General features: G+C 41.7%; 2 protein-coding genes across 3 annotated transcripts; both read right to left on the minus strand.

Moving 5' to 3' along the window:
- Positions 1-567: 567 nt before the first annotated feature.
- LOC306903084 (cocaine- and amphetamine-regulated transcript protein) lies at positions 568-2,038 on the minus strand (the record flags this gene model as incomplete). Its single annotated transcript, XM_079472028.1, has 3 exons — positions 568-675; positions 1,729-1,812; positions 1,910-2,038. The coding sequence occupies 3 exons, from the start codon at positions 2,036-2,038 to the stop codon at positions 568-570; spliced, it is 321 nt and encodes a 106-aa protein (XP_079328154.1).
- A 73-nt stretch (positions 2,039-2,111) lies between these two features.
- kng1 (kininogen 1) lies at positions 2,112-13,825 on the minus strand. Of its 2 annotated transcripts, none has more exons than XM_079472026.1 (7): positions 13,458-13,727; positions 13,204-13,320; positions 11,910-11,982; positions 11,064-11,227; positions 10,775-10,885; positions 3,918-4,010; positions 2,112-3,661 (listed from the first exon to the last, which is right to left on the minus strand). In XM_079472026.1, exons 1-7 carry the CDS (start codon positions 13,650-13,652, stop codon positions 3,404-3,406), a joined length of 1,011 nt encoding a protein of 336 aa, XP_079328152.1. In that variant the 5' UTR covers positions 13,653-13,727; the 3' UTR covers positions 2,112-3,403. The 2 variants fall into 2 exon arrangements, with proteins under 2 accessions (XP_079328152.1, XP_079328153.1); XM_079472027.1 differs by having other exon boundaries at positions 2,344-3,661; positions 3,909-4,010; positions 13,458-13,825.
- Positions 13,826-16,008: the final 2,183 nt, after the last annotated feature.

Consider the following 16,008-nt stretch of genomic DNA (forward strand, 5'->3'; position numbering starts at 1 on the left):
TGTACTAGGTTACCATTAGTCAACTTTAAAATATTTAATTTGGGGGAAAATAATAACACACAAAACGTTTTATGTCAGAGTGTTTAAAGTCTTATACTAATTCTTTACATTTTTAAAAACACTTTAAAGTAGCCTATTGTGTCCCACAATTATATGAACCCCATAATTTATTTCTTTTTTCAATAATATAAATTGTCATCATATGCTATGACCCCCAAGTTGTAACAAAGCTGGAATTTCTTCCTTTAAGCACAAAAGTTTATATATATATAGCAAATGTACAGCAGAATCATGCCAGTTGCCATTTATCAATGTAAGTAAATAGCCCTTAATCCACAAGATCTCATTAAATTGTCCTACGTAGTTTATATGATACATGTTTTTACAATATGACAATTTTTACACTTTTGACTCATGTCGTGAACAATAACAGGGACATAAAAATGCATGCATTTATTTGATGTGGCATTTCATTATGAAAAAATAGGCTATTTGTTACAACAGTGACATCAAATAAACACTACTAGCCTATCATTTATGGTAAAATGCTGAAGTGTCACACATGCTTTACAAACACTTGAGAATGGTGAAACTGCAGGTGGTTCCTCCTGGACAGCTGCACAGCTTCCCAAAACGCGCACCTTTACGTACTGCACACTGCTCTCCTGCGTCACACTAAAGATATTAGAGACAGTACATTAAACGCATTACTTTTTTAGATCTATTTAATGTCATCATACTTTCAACATACACATTTCAACGTAAAGCATTAACTCAGCATAAACAATTAGTACTTGGTATTTTATTGCTATAGCCACCTTGACATTTCCAATATGTTTGTCTCTGGCTCTGCCCAGCGTTCGTTTAGTCGCAGTTGTGGATGCATTGAGTGATCCCTTTTGCCGCTCGGTGTCCTTGAGCTTGCACTCGCCTTGGACTCTGTGGTGTTCGACTGGACGCATAGTCTAATGCGGATTGCTCAGTGCGTCGCTTTATGAGGGACTATGGTTGCTGCCTTTTTTGTTTTTGTTTTACTGCTTTTGCTCCAAGGACAGATAAATTGCATGGACAAAGCATTTGGACATAATTGATCACGTCGGGCAATGTTTTGAACCCGGTATCATTATTGTTTTTGATGTTTAATTTGTATATATTGTGTTAGGTCTTGTATTTCTTTCTGTGGTACTTGTGTTTATGTTGTATTTGTAAAGCGATTTGAGCTCTGGAAAAACGCTATAGCTTATAGGCTAAATTAAACATTATTATAATAATTATTATATGTACATAATACATTTTCATGACTTATAGCAAAGTATTAAACTTTCCTTTTTAAAAGCTGGAAACATAATGGTTTTGTTAGTTTCACTTTAGCGGTTTACACTTCCTGCGGGGTGGGTGGGACTATAGGTGGGGTCACAAATACCAACAATAACCATGGTATTAATAACCATGATTAAATGTTATGTTAATATTAAATTACTAAAATAAACTAGGCTACTCTGCATTCAGGTTCATTTGGAAAGAAAACGTGAAGGTACTTTTTAATAGACAAATTCTTCTTAATGTTCTCACTCCAACTTAAATTATTTATCTAATCAAGATATAATAAGTAAAACATGTAAATTATAAACCAACAAACTATAACACAAGCACATACATTTTCTACCGTTTTGTGTAAAATGACTATTGAAAGTGAAGCTAATGGTTTTATTGCTGAAGTCAACTTACCGAGGGAACCCAACCAAACTTTTTCTCTGCAGTGGGAATCTGTTTGTTTTTCAGTTTTTCAAGAACCTCCTGAAGAGCTTCAATCTATAAAAATGTTTCTATTTATTTATTCTATTCGTTTTAAAATCACCAACGCATACTCTAAGAAAATCAAAATTAAATGTGAAAATGTTAAACTTACCAGTTCTTTTTCTTCTTGAGCCTTCATGTTATCTTCTAGCGAGCGGACCTCTAGAAAATCATCACAGGCTACAAGCAACATAAAGATGGAGCATGTAAGAGTTAGTAGAAAGATCCGATCTTTAACCATTATGTGGAGAGCCAGGACTATTTTGGGACAGACTTGGTAATGTGTTCACCTCTTCTACCAAGTACTAGAGGAGGACCATCACAACCATTTATATAATCTTTGTGCAATCACATAAATGAATCCAAAATGCATCAAAAAGAAAAATGTTGAAGATGACCTTGTAGCACCTCCAAACGCAATGTAAACAATCGGCTGTCTGTCACCAAAGTAGCTCCATTCACCTAACACCGTCATCGTGATGAGTCACACATTTGACCCATGAACCTCAAACATTAAACCATTCATGTACACCTAACCTCGTCTTTGATTATAATTACCTATTTTGTTTTATTTCCGGGGATCCATCATTTCATTACTGGAACATCTATGACATAGCCATTTTAGTCAGGAAGACTGGGTGGAAGTAATTTCTTGCACATGTATGTTGGTTTTATGTGTCATGGGGTTTAGGTAAAATCTTTGACAGCATCTCACAAAAAAATTGTAAAAGCATCTCACATAAAACAAAATTGTAAGCAGTTAAAAGTTCCAAATCAATGGAAATGTGTAAAAACAAACACAACAATCATGCTGCTGTTAATTCATCTCTTCTTCATAAAATTAATATGTTTTCCCTAAAAGAAAGAAAGCCAGCCAGGGTTTACAATTTGATCTTGGACCTTATTTTATTTTAATTCTAAACAACTTGCACGACAAATTAAAATGATAATGGAGAGGATTAGGGTCCTTTTCATATTTAAAGGAATTTAAAAATGCTGACAATACTATGATTTTGGATTCAATTCTGGCACACCTATTACACTCTTTGTTTACTAACTGCTGCCACTAATTGCTGTCCATGTTCTCTACACATCCACTATGGACATTTTTGATTTACAGTACTGTACATTACAGTTCTTTTCATTGTTCTATAGAACATATATTAGAAAAAAGCAGTGCACCTTATGTAGTCTATGCTATTTTATGTAACATAAAATTTGTCTGAAGTTGTTAGATGCATTTTACTTTTTCATCTTTTGTTGTTGTTAGTTGTTTTCCTGCTGTCCACAAATCAAACAGAAGAGACACAGTGTCTCTTCTGTTAGATTGTGACAAGTAACCCATTTTTGTGTCACAACTATCATTCATATAAATGTTTCATAAAGCTGTAGTGATTCCATCAAGATACATTTTATATTGTCCTTTTTATTATTACATGTAGGAAATTGTATTGTAATGTTTTAATATACGAATGAGACTTAATTTAAAACATCATAAAACTAATCATTAGATTGTTAAAGGCATTTCTTCATTTTACATATTTCCTTTAGGTCTTTGTGTTCAAATGTGTAATCTAGAATAAAGCCATAATGGTTAGCTGATTGGTTAGCTTAACAAGTCTTGATCAGTGAAAACAGAGTCTGTTGCAGTTTCGTTTGTCTGTGTGGGTCCTGTAGTGTTTACTGGAGCAGTGTTGTCCAAAATGGGCCTGAACTCTTTCCAGGGTTTAGTGGGGCAGTTCAATGGTATGGCTGTAGATGCACTAATGCTCTCCTTGGATTCTTCTGAGGAGTCTCTGGTCAAGGGTTTTCTGATGGCTCTCAATGGTGACCAGCCTGGTGGCCGTTTAACTCTTGAAAAAGACTGAAAGAGTAAATTAAAAGCTTTTTATATCCGTATATGTTTATATATATATATATATATATATATATATATATATATATATATATATATATATATTATATTTATATATATATATATATATATATATATATGTGTACTGTAAACACACATTTGTTTGAAGTTGCATTTTAGTTTTTTATTGTTTGTTATTGTTAGCTGTCCACAAAAAAAACAAGAGACGTGATCATTTATTATGAATACTGATTACCTGGCTCACCTTCAGGAAACCTGGACCACATTCTGCATACACTTCTGGGACCTCATGTCTCCAAGGGGCTACATCCACAGTAGAGTTACACTGCATAAACTCCTAAACATCATCCATGTTAAGTGTGAAACTTAGTACTGATTCAATTAAAGATGACAAGTATATTTTCCCTTTATTTGTCAATTGAAATAACTTTGTATTTTAACTTGTGTTTTTATTATCCATTAAGTGTTTGCATGAGCTTTATCAGGCTGTATTATTGAACAAGTAATGCTTTAAAACCTTGTAAAATACAAAAAAAGTTTCTTTGTACAATTCCAAATATTATATTGAAGTATTTTACATTTTCAAAGATTGCAGTGTGGCCTTTAGAGGTTTGTGGTCTTTTAAGGGGTCAATCAGACAGAATGCGTCTTTTGCTGTAAAGGCTTGTCCACACCGGTATGACAATGCCGTGCTTTTTCACAGACCTTTATGCCTTGTGACTAAACAAAGGGCACCAATGTGAGTGTGCACACCGACGTGCAAAACGGCAGGTGAAAAAGCATATTTTTTTAAACGCCTCAGGCTAATTTTTTTGGTTTGAAGCACCACGTTAAAAACTGGTCGACCAATAAGATTGCCGCTTTTGTTCACGTGCCTGGAGCTGCTGAAGTTACAGTTAAACATGACTTGGTGGCCCACAAAACGATCTTGCCGAGCACACATTGAGCACGCTTACATGCGTCTTACACCGATAATGCTTAATAAGCTGATTTATGTAAGGTCATGTAAATGTGTAAAGCGGTTTTCTTTTAACGGGGAAAGGTTATAAAACGGCTTATGCAAAAAACTATCAGGTTTAAACACTTGAAAACGTACTCGGTTACTAACGTAACCTCGGTTCCCTGAGATACGGGAACGAGTACTGTGTAGCAGGACGTTATGGGGAAAACTCATTTTTCTCCGATGACTGAAGCAATTCAATAGCGCAGTGAAAACTGCACGGTGATTGGTTGGAAAAAAGTAAAACTTTAAACCAATCGTAGCGGAGCTGCCGGACCAATGGCGATGGCACCCGCCATAATGGGCGGGGCTTATGGCTATATAAGCAGACACATCACCATAGGGTCTTCAGGTTACTTCGACTGAAGCGACGACAATGCAGCTCGTAGCACGGCAAGGAACGCAGTACTCGTTCCCGTATCTCAGGGAACCGAGGTTACGCTAGTAACCGAGTACGTTCCCTATCGATACTTCACTCGTACTGCGTAGCAGGACGCTATGGGGAACCAGTATAATCACAACGTGCTACAGATGGAACGAAAAACATAGATAGTCTCGGAGCTTTGGCTCGGAGACGGGGTAAAACAGGGAAACCCTGAAATGCGGAGAAGGCCAAGCTATTAGGTGGCCTAGTCCGGTTATCGTCCCAAAGTTATTAAGCGCTGGCGTGGCTATAGAGCCAGGGCTCAGCGACCTAATTCAAGCAGAAAGGACCCGGGCCTGAAGGGCCGGAACGTCCAGATTGTAAAATCTTGTAAAAGTGGACGGCGAAGCCCAGCAGGCCGCCGCACAGATATCTTTTATAGAGACACTGCTATACCATGCCCAGGAAGAGGCAATGCCTCTAGTGGAATGGGCTCTAACTCTCGTGGGACATTGAAGGCCCAAGGAAGAGTACGCCAGCGATATAGCCTCAACTATCCACTTTGATAGTCTATGTTTCGAGACCGAGGACCCTCTGATGCGGTCACCGAAGCACACGAAGAGCTGCTCCGACCGTCTGAATAGGGCGGAGCGCTCAATGTATATTTTTAATGCTCTGACTGGGCAGAGCAGACTAACCTCTGGGTCCCGCTCAGAGGAGGGGAGAGCAGAGAGCGTAATAACCTGTGCTCTGAACAGAGTAGAGAGCACCTTAGGTACATAGCCATGCCTTGGTTTGAGGACGACCCTGGCGTCGTTAGGCCCAAATTCAAGACAGGATAGGCTCACAGAGAGAGCCTGTAGGTCACCCACACGCTTCACCGATGCTAAAGCGAGAAGCAGAGCGGTCTTGAGCGTTAATGAACGGAGTTCCGCAGATAGCAGAGGCTCAAAGGGGGGACCCTTTAGAGCCCTCAGGACCGTGGGCAGATCCCAAGTGGGAACTGTAAGAGGGCGAGGGGGGTGTAGCCGCCTGGAGCCCTTCAAGAAACGAATGATAAGGTCGTTCTTGCCCACTCCTTTTCCTCCGATGTGGGTATGTGAGGCTGAAATAGCTGCCACATAGACTTTGAGCGTGGAAGGGGCACGGCCGTTATCCAACAACTCTTGTAAGAATGACAGTATCAGCGATATGTCACAGGACACCGGGTCAGCGCCGCGTGGTGCACACCAGGAAGCGAAGACAGACCATTTGAGGGCATAGAGACGTCTAGTGGACGGGGCTCTAGCCTGGGATATGGTGTTCAGTACGCTCTCGGGGAGGTCCGTAGGCTCCCGTCGAGAGGCCAAAGGTGCAGAGCCCACAGCTCTGGCTGGGGGTGCCATATCGTGTTCCCTGCCTGAGAGAGGAGGTCCCGCCTCAGGGGAATGGGCCACGGGGCTGCTACTAGCAGCTGGGAGAGATCTGCGACCCAAGGCTGGTTTGTCCACAGAGGGGCTACCAATAGCACTCGGTGCGCTTAATCCCTGATTCTCCTGATCGTCTGCTGCAAGAGCGCGATCGGGGGAAAAGCATAGAGGAGCCGGTTGGACCAAGTGTGGGCCAAGGCGTCCTTGCCCTTCGAGAAGTACGTCGGGCAATGAGTATTGTCTTCTGAGGCGAAAAGGTCGATTTCTACCTTGCCGAAGATTTGCCAGATTTGCTAAACCGACATGGGGTGGAGTGTCCATTCGTCCGAAGGAACATTGCTCCGAGATAGCATATCTGCTCCCCTGTTCAGTTTGCCTGGAACATGAGTTGCCCTCAGTGAGCGCAGATTGGACTGGGCCCATTCCAAGAGGTGAAATACTAGGGAAAAAAGGCATCGTGAGGAGAGGCCTCCCTGGTGATTTATGTAAGATACCACCGTCATGCTGTCTGATCGGACTAAGACGTGACGATCTTTTAGCACCGGTAGGAAGTAGCGGAGAGCCAACCATACTGCCTGCATTTCCAGGTAGTTGATATGGAGGCTTCTTTCCTGGTTCGACCAAAGGCCGAAGGCCGGTTCGCCATCGCACAGAGCCCCCCAACCCGTGTTGGAGGCGTCTGTCGTGACCACTTTCCGGCTGGATGTGGAGCATGGGCATACCCTGCTCTAGCCAAAGGGGATCTTTCCACGAGGCTAGGGCGGTTACGCAGGCTTGGTTCACCAGAACATGCAGACGTCCAAGACGCCAAGCGTGTGGAGGAACTCTGGGCTTCAGCCAGTACTTGAGGGGGCGCATCCGGAGCATGCCCAGACTCAGCACTTGAGATGCAGAGGCCATAAGGCCCAGCATTTTCTGAAAAACCCTGAGGGGGCGTGAAACCCCGGGTGTGAATGAGGCCGCATGTGGAAGTAAGCATCTTCCAGGTCCAGAGAGAAGAACCAGTCCTCTGGGCGTATTTGCGAGAGGATCTGCTTCATCGTGAGCATTCTGAAGCGCCGTTTCATAAGGGCGCGATTCAGATGTCTGAGATCGAGGATGGGGCGGATGCCGCCGTCCTTCTTTGGTACGAGGAAGTACCGGCTGTAGAAGCCTGACTCGATTTGGTCTGGGGGAACCATTTCTATGGCTCCTTTTCCCAGTAAATTCCTCAACTCCGTGCGCAGAACGTGTGAATTTGAGTCCTGTACTCGGGTGGGGATGACCCCGCGGAAGCGCGGAGGTCGACGAGCAAACTGGAGTGAATATCCTCGGGATATTATATCCAGAACCCAATCTGACACACCGGGGATGGCTCTCCAGGCCTTGGCCCGAGTGGCAAGGGTTTGGGTGCAATGAAGAGGTACGCCGCCTTTTGGGGGCTTGGCTCCCAAGGACAATGGAAGAGGGAGTTCGTTCTTTTTTTTGACAATGTTTGTGTTTTATTAAACATTTTGCAGAATGTGGTGTGGGCGTTAGAAAAGGCCCCGCACTTACAACTTTGCACATTGTCAACCTTTTGCCGGCACCCGGAACTGAACGGGGTGACCAGGCGGACATGAGAGCAGTCTTTGAAGGAGGGCCAGCCGGAGCGGGCCCTGTAGCCTTCCTCTTCCTCGCATCGGTCTCAGGATGGGGCCTGAGGCGCAGGGTTCAGCGTGATCTTAGGCCGGGGACCTTGTCATGGAGGATGAGGGTAGCGTCGTCCAGATCGGGAGCGTTGACGGCTGTCAGCTCCAGGAGCCTTCTGAGCAGCAGGGGTTCTCACCGGCTGTTGCGTCGGAGCTGGCTTAGGGTGGGTCGCCACCGGTCTGGATCCGGGTCTCTTCGGCAGAAAGTGTCTCATGGCCTGCGAAGACTTCTGCGCAGCCGTGAAGCGTTCCGCGAAACCCTCCACCGCCGGTCCGAAGAGGCCGGTAGTGGAAATAGAAGCGTCTAGGAAGGGGACCTTGTCTGCTTCCTTGATCTCCGTAAGCGTCAGCCACAGATGACGCTCGAGCACTACTAAGCTGGCCATGGATCTTCCTATCGCCTGGGCCGTGGCCTTGGTGGCACGTAGAGCAAGATCCGTTGCGCTCCGTAGCTCTCTGAACAGCACAGGGTCAGGGTCGGACTCGTCCATTACTTGGAGGAGCTTGGCCTGGTACACCTGGAGCACCGCCATGGAGTGTAGTGCTGAAGCCGCCTGGCCTGAGGACGAGTATGCGCGTCCAGCGAGGGCCGAGGTGGTTCTGCACGGCTTGGAGGGATGAGATGCTTTTGCCTTCCATCCGATGGCGGTGGGCGGACACAGATGTGCGGCCACTGACTCATCGAGGGGGGGCAGCTTCTCATAACCTTTCTCCTCTGCGCCGTCCACGGAGGTGAGAGCAGAGGAGGAAGAAGGTCGAAGACGGGCCGAGTAGAGGGCGCGCCATGACTTTGTGAGTTCGCCGTGAACTTCCGGAAAGAATGGTGAAGTTCTTTGACGAGGGGCCTGACGGCGCCCCGGCAAGAACCATTCGTCCAGGCGGCTACGAGTGGGTTCCTCTGGGGGAGACCACTCTAGACCCAGTTCGTTGACTGCCTTCGTGAGGACCCGGAAGAGCTCGGAGTCCGCACTTGGGCCGTGTCCGCTGGGTTCTGGAGACGGCGAGGGGGCGAGGTCATCTAACGAGCCCGCTAACTCCTCCCCGTCTGAAGCCGCTAACGACATGGTGTCGTCTTCCTCGAGTTCGTTTCCACCGAACGAGATCATGTCACAGGCGGCCGCCAGTGGACGCTGATCTGTCCGGGTGAAACAGACCAGGGAAAGCTCTCTCTCCGGGGAAGGCGAGGCACGGCGAGCCGGTGTGAGCTCGCGCTTTCCCGAGCGCTTATTTCCTCTACCCCGCTGCTTCATTCGCACAGTGGCCTGTGCGGGCAGAGGCGGCGGGGATCGAGGGGCGGAGTCACTCTCTGAAAAGAAAGCTATCCGCGAGCGCAGAGAGGAGAGACTCATACTCTCGCAGTGAGAGCATTCCGTCTCTTTGAGCGCGTTCTCTGCGTGGGAGAGACCCAGGCATGAGACGCACTCGTCGTGCCCGTCAGCGGCGTGTAGGAAGACCCCACACAAGCGACAGGGACGACGCGGCATTGTAGCGCAGTGAAAACTGCACGTAAATACCGCAGGAAATTTGCTCAGAAATTTGCTCTTCTAGCGTCGCCGGATAGCGGCAGGGAAAAGACCGTAGCTGAGTAGCGAACCGTTCGCTAGCGAAGCATCCAACAGAATCCGCCGGAGGGGAAGCGCTGAACGAAGCCGCTGAGCGAAGACGCTGAGCAGGAGGTCGAATCCGCTGCAGGTGCTCTCTCGACGGCGAAGCAGTCAGTCTCGGGAAGCGAAGATCAGGTCGTCGCTGAAGGAGAAGAGATCTGAAGACCCTATGGCGATGTGTCTGCTTATATAGCCATAAGCCCCGCCCATTTTGGTGGGTGCCATCGCCATTGGTCCGGCAGCTCCGCTACGATTGGTTTAAAGTTTTACTTTTTTCCAACCAATCACCGTGCAGTTTTCACTGCGCTATTGAATTGCTTCAGTCATCGGAGAAAAAGGAGTTTTCCCCATAGCGTCCTGCTACGCAGTACGAGTGAAGTGTCGATAGGGAACAGGTTTCTTCGTAGCTGTCAGTTCAATTGCTTTGGAACTTGATGTTCCAAATATGGTAAGAATTGTTATATTTCCATCTCATTCTTGCAGTATTCTACCAATCACTACGCAATGGTTAACTGGTCAATCATAGCACACCTCGGTTTTCAGAGAGATGAGCTTTGTAAACAATCTGCGTGTTTCAGAGAGGCGGGGCAAAGAGGAGCTACAAACATGCACGGTATGTGGAAAATACAGTGTTTTTCGAATGTAAATCGTGTATACACATTGCATTACATCTAAAACAAATGATAATATTAGTTTTAGCCGTGTCATATGACCCCTTTAAGTTTCTGATAATATGACAGTTAACAGCAAGAGTGCTCACGCTAATATACTGTTTCGATGGTTACCTAGCAATATTAAAAAACACTTACTTTTTAAAAAGTGATTGAGCACCATGGTTAAACCAGAGGAAATAATTTATAATTATATGGCTTTAAAATAGCATCTTCCTTTTATTATCAGGCCAATACGATCACATTAAAAATTAACATTTATCTTCCGATGTCATGCATGCCTACTTAACATTTTGTAGATCTTCAAAACAATTTTATAACATATGTTTTAATTTGTAATATTTTTATGCTATAAAATATATCAGATTTACAAAAACTTTTACCGGTTCCTCTCTAACTGGGTGGCACTCGTCAGTAACGGCTTTGAACTCTGACTTGGTACAGTTACTCTTCTCCATGTAGAACTGCAATGTATATCTGAATCCAGCAACCACCTACATAGAGTACATCATAGGGAAAAGAAAACAAAGAAATATCACCTTGATTGCAAATCTTGAGGGAATAGGGTGAAGGCGGACATCATTGCATAAAAGGTTATTTTAGACACACAGAGTGACTGGGCCCCTGAAAGTTCCTCCCATCCTTATGTGAGGCTCTGAAGAATACACTGACCTGTTTTGTTGCTGATGATAAGTCCTTAAAAATGAAGAAATGTGTGTGATCTAGAATGCTGTTGGCTTTGGTCAAGGAATGCATGAGTGGCTCTCGCAGATCCTCTTGATATTCAATATTTTCAGGGCAGCCTAGACAGGGTGCAACCTCAGCAACAATACCAACTGTTGGAGAAAGTGCATGAAGAAGATAATTTTTTTATTGTTTCTAGATGTTTTAATAACCAAATACCAAGCCAAATATATATGTTAAAGTCTTCTGACTATTATTTTCATATTTTGTTGTGTTACTTTCTTCTCATACTAAAGACGTTAGTAAAATGGACATTTTATTTAAATGTAAAAGGCTATGCAGGACTCCAGGGGAATGGTAGTCTTTTCCCCTATTATAATAGTGAAAAATTTACTAAAATAAATGCATTTTCCAGTGCAACACAGGGGAAAACATTTTAGGAGACATTTTGATTCTTGTTCACTTTAAATAAAAAATGTTACAGTTATTTTAAAAGTTATCATCACTACTGTTGCTAACCAGTATACAGGTCACCCAAAAAAATAAGATTTGGCATTCATTCAACGAATAAACCTGGAATGGCTTGAGGGTGAGTAAAACATTTGTTTTGGGTGAACTATTCCTTTAGTCAACTTCTTACTGTACTCATCTTTCAAACACTGATATGTATTTTTGTTTTTATTGTTTGGTTGGCTTGTCTATGTTTTAGATATAGAAACAATAACCAATATTACTCATAACTTTAAGTAACTGTACATAAACAAGGGGAAAATATTCCAATTTATATTACACAAAACAGGCTACTACTTTTTTGGAAGTCATGGTAAAACAAACCTGAACAGTCATGTAAGAGTAATTGTTGACCTGCTTCTTTGAAAAGGACTTTTGCCTGACAGGTTTTGAGTACCTGAAGAGACAAAATATGTATTATCTAAAAAATAAGTTCATTTAAGTAAATAGCTATAAATATGTATAACCACAAATGGTTTTGCAATCAAGAGTTTATAGCACAACTTGGACACAACCAAATGCATTTTGGCACAGCTGAAACACCGTACTGACAAATCAACATCAGAAAGACAAATCATTTAGAGCTAATTTAACCTAAAGATAAATTGAACATTGTCAACAAGTCAACTTGTTTTGTAGTGTTTTTGAGTCTTTTGAAAGCACCATGCGGTCTCTTTGGTTTTATAATAAAATAGTTTCAACTCAAATATTTAATGTCCATTTTTATTTCATTAAATTATTAAATTTTTTCCCATGTTTTACTCACCTTCAAGCATCCTAACTGAATATGGTTTTCTTCTCGAGGAATAATGCAGTCTTCCAAGCGGTAGAATGGGAGTGAATGGGTGTCAAGTTTTTGAAGCTCCAATAAGTGCATCCATTGATCAAAGAAACTGCTCAAAATGACTCTGTCGTCTTAACAAAGGTCTTCTGTGGCGAAAAAGAAGCGTTTGTTTAGGAGAAATATCCATATTGACAGCACTATTAATGTTGATGTCTAAGATCCTTTGTCTCTCGAATGCACGTGAACCAGAGGCTTGTTTTTCCGGCAAATGACAGTGAGGAAAGCTCCCGCCAGAGTAGACGCTATCCTTTTGTTACAAAAAAATGCAGCTTTCGCCACCGGAACTTATGACCATCTGCATCATCTGCCGGAAAAACAAGCCTCTGGTTCACGTGCATTCGAGTGATGATGGAAGCTAGACATCAATGTTAATAGCACTGTCAATATAGATATTTCTCTTAAACAAAAACATCGATTTGATTCAGAAGACCTTTATTGAGACCACGGAGCCCTGTCAAGCTGTTCTTTGATCGAGTGATGCACTTTTTGGAGCTAAAAAAAGGTTGACACCCATTCACTCCCATTCTACTCCTTGGAAGTAAAATGATACGTGGTATTATAACTCTGACTGCATTATTCTTCAAGCAGAAAACTATATTCAGTAAGGATGCCTTGAGGGTGAGTAAAACATAGGGGAATTTTGATTTGCTAGTAAAATATACCTTTAGGGTTCATGTCAAGCAATTACTTCTCATTAAAGTTTCAATTACAGAGTTAATTTTTTGTAATGACCAACTGACTGTATATTATTACTTGAATGACCTTATCCTTTACCTTATCCACTTGCTGCAGGTAATCACATTGTTGCCAGACTTTGTCTCCCCCTACAGGACAATCTGTCTCTCTGCTTGTAAACATCACAGAAAAAAACTCCCCTGATTCATTCTGAGTCTGTGAAAAAAATCATTACACAAAGAAAATCTCAATCTGCATTTCCTAGGTGCTGATGCAAAGCAGGAAAATTGATTAAGTCATAAAATGTTTTTGTAAAACAGTAAGTTTTAATAATAAAACACAATTGTACCCACCTTTGTAGCCTCTTGGATATCATAAAGAGCTAGTTGACTGCCTTCGGTTAAGAACTCATTGTACTTGGAAAGAGCTAAATTCACAACATTCTCTACACGTTTATCATCACAAGGAATGCTAGTGTCCATCTGTCCATGTCTGCCAGAGCAGCAAACCCAAACTAAACCAAAAACCAAGATGCTTCTTTCCATCATTGCGCTAGAGTGGGTAATGTCTGTGTTAGAGGGTTCAGATGTCCCTGCTGGACTCCTGTCTGTCTCTCCAATGAGTTACTCATTGTTATATAGCTCAAACCAGTGTCTATCTCCACCTATCCAAACACAGTGGGAATCAGCAGCTGTAATGCAAATGTTTACTCTTTTCAGATGCACTTCACAACACAGGCTTTCCTTAATAAATAGACCAAATCTTTTCGTGACAGACTGGAATATTGAGAGGTTCACCTTATGTGGTAATATAACATCAACTGAGCCTAGATTGCATCTTTATTATTATATTATGGAAGAGACTTTGGTAAAATAAGGTAAATCTAGAGCTTTTTATGTGTTTGGCTCAAATGTTTTTAATCAGGTCTGGTCACTTTTCAAACTGTATACAAACAGAAATGTTATAAGCAGTTTTTATTCATATTACTTTATACAATAAATTTTCATATATTAAATATTATAGTATTTTTGAAGGAGAGTTACAAACAGCTTAGTTCACCGAAACAAAGACAAACATACACTGTTCACCAGTGTTGAGCAAATTGACAAACCAGAGCAGTGTGTATTTAAGACACACTTTGTCCCCCTACCTTTGACCCGTGCAGAGTGTTTTCCAGTCTTTTTCATCCGCAAAATATTTAGCATAATATCCAAATATTATTAACTGATAATTCAATGTTATATAATGAGATCAACTGAGGGTGGGTACATTTACGTAAACTATTTAAAGTAAAATCAATCCATAATATATAAAGTAAAATACAACTAAAATAATGAGTGTGAATTCAAGAAAACATCATAAAACATTGTTATATAAAACAAAAATAAAATGCATGAAACAATTAAAATAAGATCTAAAACTTGAAATGTTTTTGGCATATTTTCACCAAAGATTTTCGTTATATATGTTTATTAGTCAGTTTGGAAAACTTCCAAATATTGTGTAAACAGCCAATGTTCATTTGAAACAAAACAGCTAAAGCTAAAACAGCTTATTAAATTTTTTACAACAAAATATATTCAAAACCAATAAGGAGAGCTGATACATTCAAGCGTTAGGCTCAGTTCACGTATTGTTTTGTTGTTGTAAGATTCCTCAGGCAAGTTTGTATGAAGTTTAGAAATTGTTATTAAATAAATTCATACAGGCGAACACATTGTACAGTATCGGACGCCCTATCAGCAGTTGAGAGTAAAGTTATGAACAAAAATAATATATGGTTCAAGTCAAGAATATTTCACGAACCTAAAAACCTAAAAACGTATACTCTTCACAACACTCCAGTGTATAGAAGAGCTCACAACTGTTTTTACAACAATTGTTGTAAGTTTTGAATAAGGAATCAAGTTTTAAGTAAAGCTGACAACTCAAAGGTTGTGAAAATAGTGGATATAGAGAACATGTACCAAACCCCTTGTATTCTAGTGGTGGTCCTGATATCATGTTTGACCAGTTCTCTACCCACAATGTACACTGGTTTAGCTGCTGCTTGCCCTTCAAGTCCTTTTGACATCTACTTTAAATATCGGCTAATAATACCTTTGGATAGTAAATAATCAATGACAAAAAATGTTGGAAAACAAGAATATTGAAATTTATGTTTGAACCAGAGTCTAAAATCTTATTCATCAAAAGACATATTCTTGATTTCACGTCATGATCTTTAAAAAAGTCATCTTTTAGGTTTTAATGCATTTATTAGGACAGGATATTAAAGGGCAGACAGGAATTTGTTCGGTAGAGATAGGTGTGTGGGATAACCAACTCAGGTCACTGTGAGTGCACTGGTGCAATATACTGTAGGTCGACACACTAACCTAGGGGCTTTCAGTGCCATTTCTTGAACCCTTAATATGTATTTTTTTGGGTCACAATGACATGAAATGATTTGTGTGCGTGCATATATTTATTATATTTAGATTACCATTCACATGAGATTGTGTGAATAGCAATGATAGATAGTGTTACTAATAGCTGCATCTTCTAAGTTCTTGGAGGCAGTTGAGAGCTTGAGTTACCATGACAACAGTGGTGCTTCTTCAGACAACCCAGAGGACCGCTTGACTAATGCTGAGGCCACACCAAAAGATAATCTCAGAGGATACACTCACAAGAACTCTGTTGATGGTCACGTGGAACAAAACAATTTTAATTAAAAACTATTTTGTTTGTCAAGTATTCACAGAAGAGATACATGTTTTTTGAAGGTTGTGAGAGATGCGGTTGACCGGACCGCGTTAGGAAGAATATTCTACGAGGAAGGAGTTGTGAAGGAGAATGAGCGGGAAAGCGATTTAATGCCCTTATGAGAAGGCAATACAAGACGCCACTGGTTTGCTGAAC

Source organism: Barbatula barbatula, assembly GCF_947034865.1.
Source record: "Barbatula barbatula genome assembly, chromosome: 13".
In the NCBI taxonomy this organism is placed as follows: domain Eukaryota; kingdom Metazoa; phylum Chordata; class Actinopteri; order Cypriniformes; family Nemacheilidae; genus Barbatula; species Barbatula barbatula.

Excerpts from the sequence above, each read along its gene's own strand:
- kng1 (XM_079472027.1), bottom strand. The coding sequence starts at position 13,652 with ATGATGGAAAGAAGCATCTTGGTTTTTGGTTTAGTTTGGGTTTGCTGC. Across the intron at positions 13,321-13,457 it reads ATATCCAAGAGGCTACAAAG|ACTCAGAATGAATCAGGGGA; the intron begins GTGGGTACAATT and ends TTTTTTTCACAG. Across the intron at positions 3,662-3,908 it reads GTTTCCTGAAGGTGAGCCAG|TCTTTTTCAAGAGTTAAACG; the intron begins GTAATCAGTATT and ends TTACTCTTTCAG.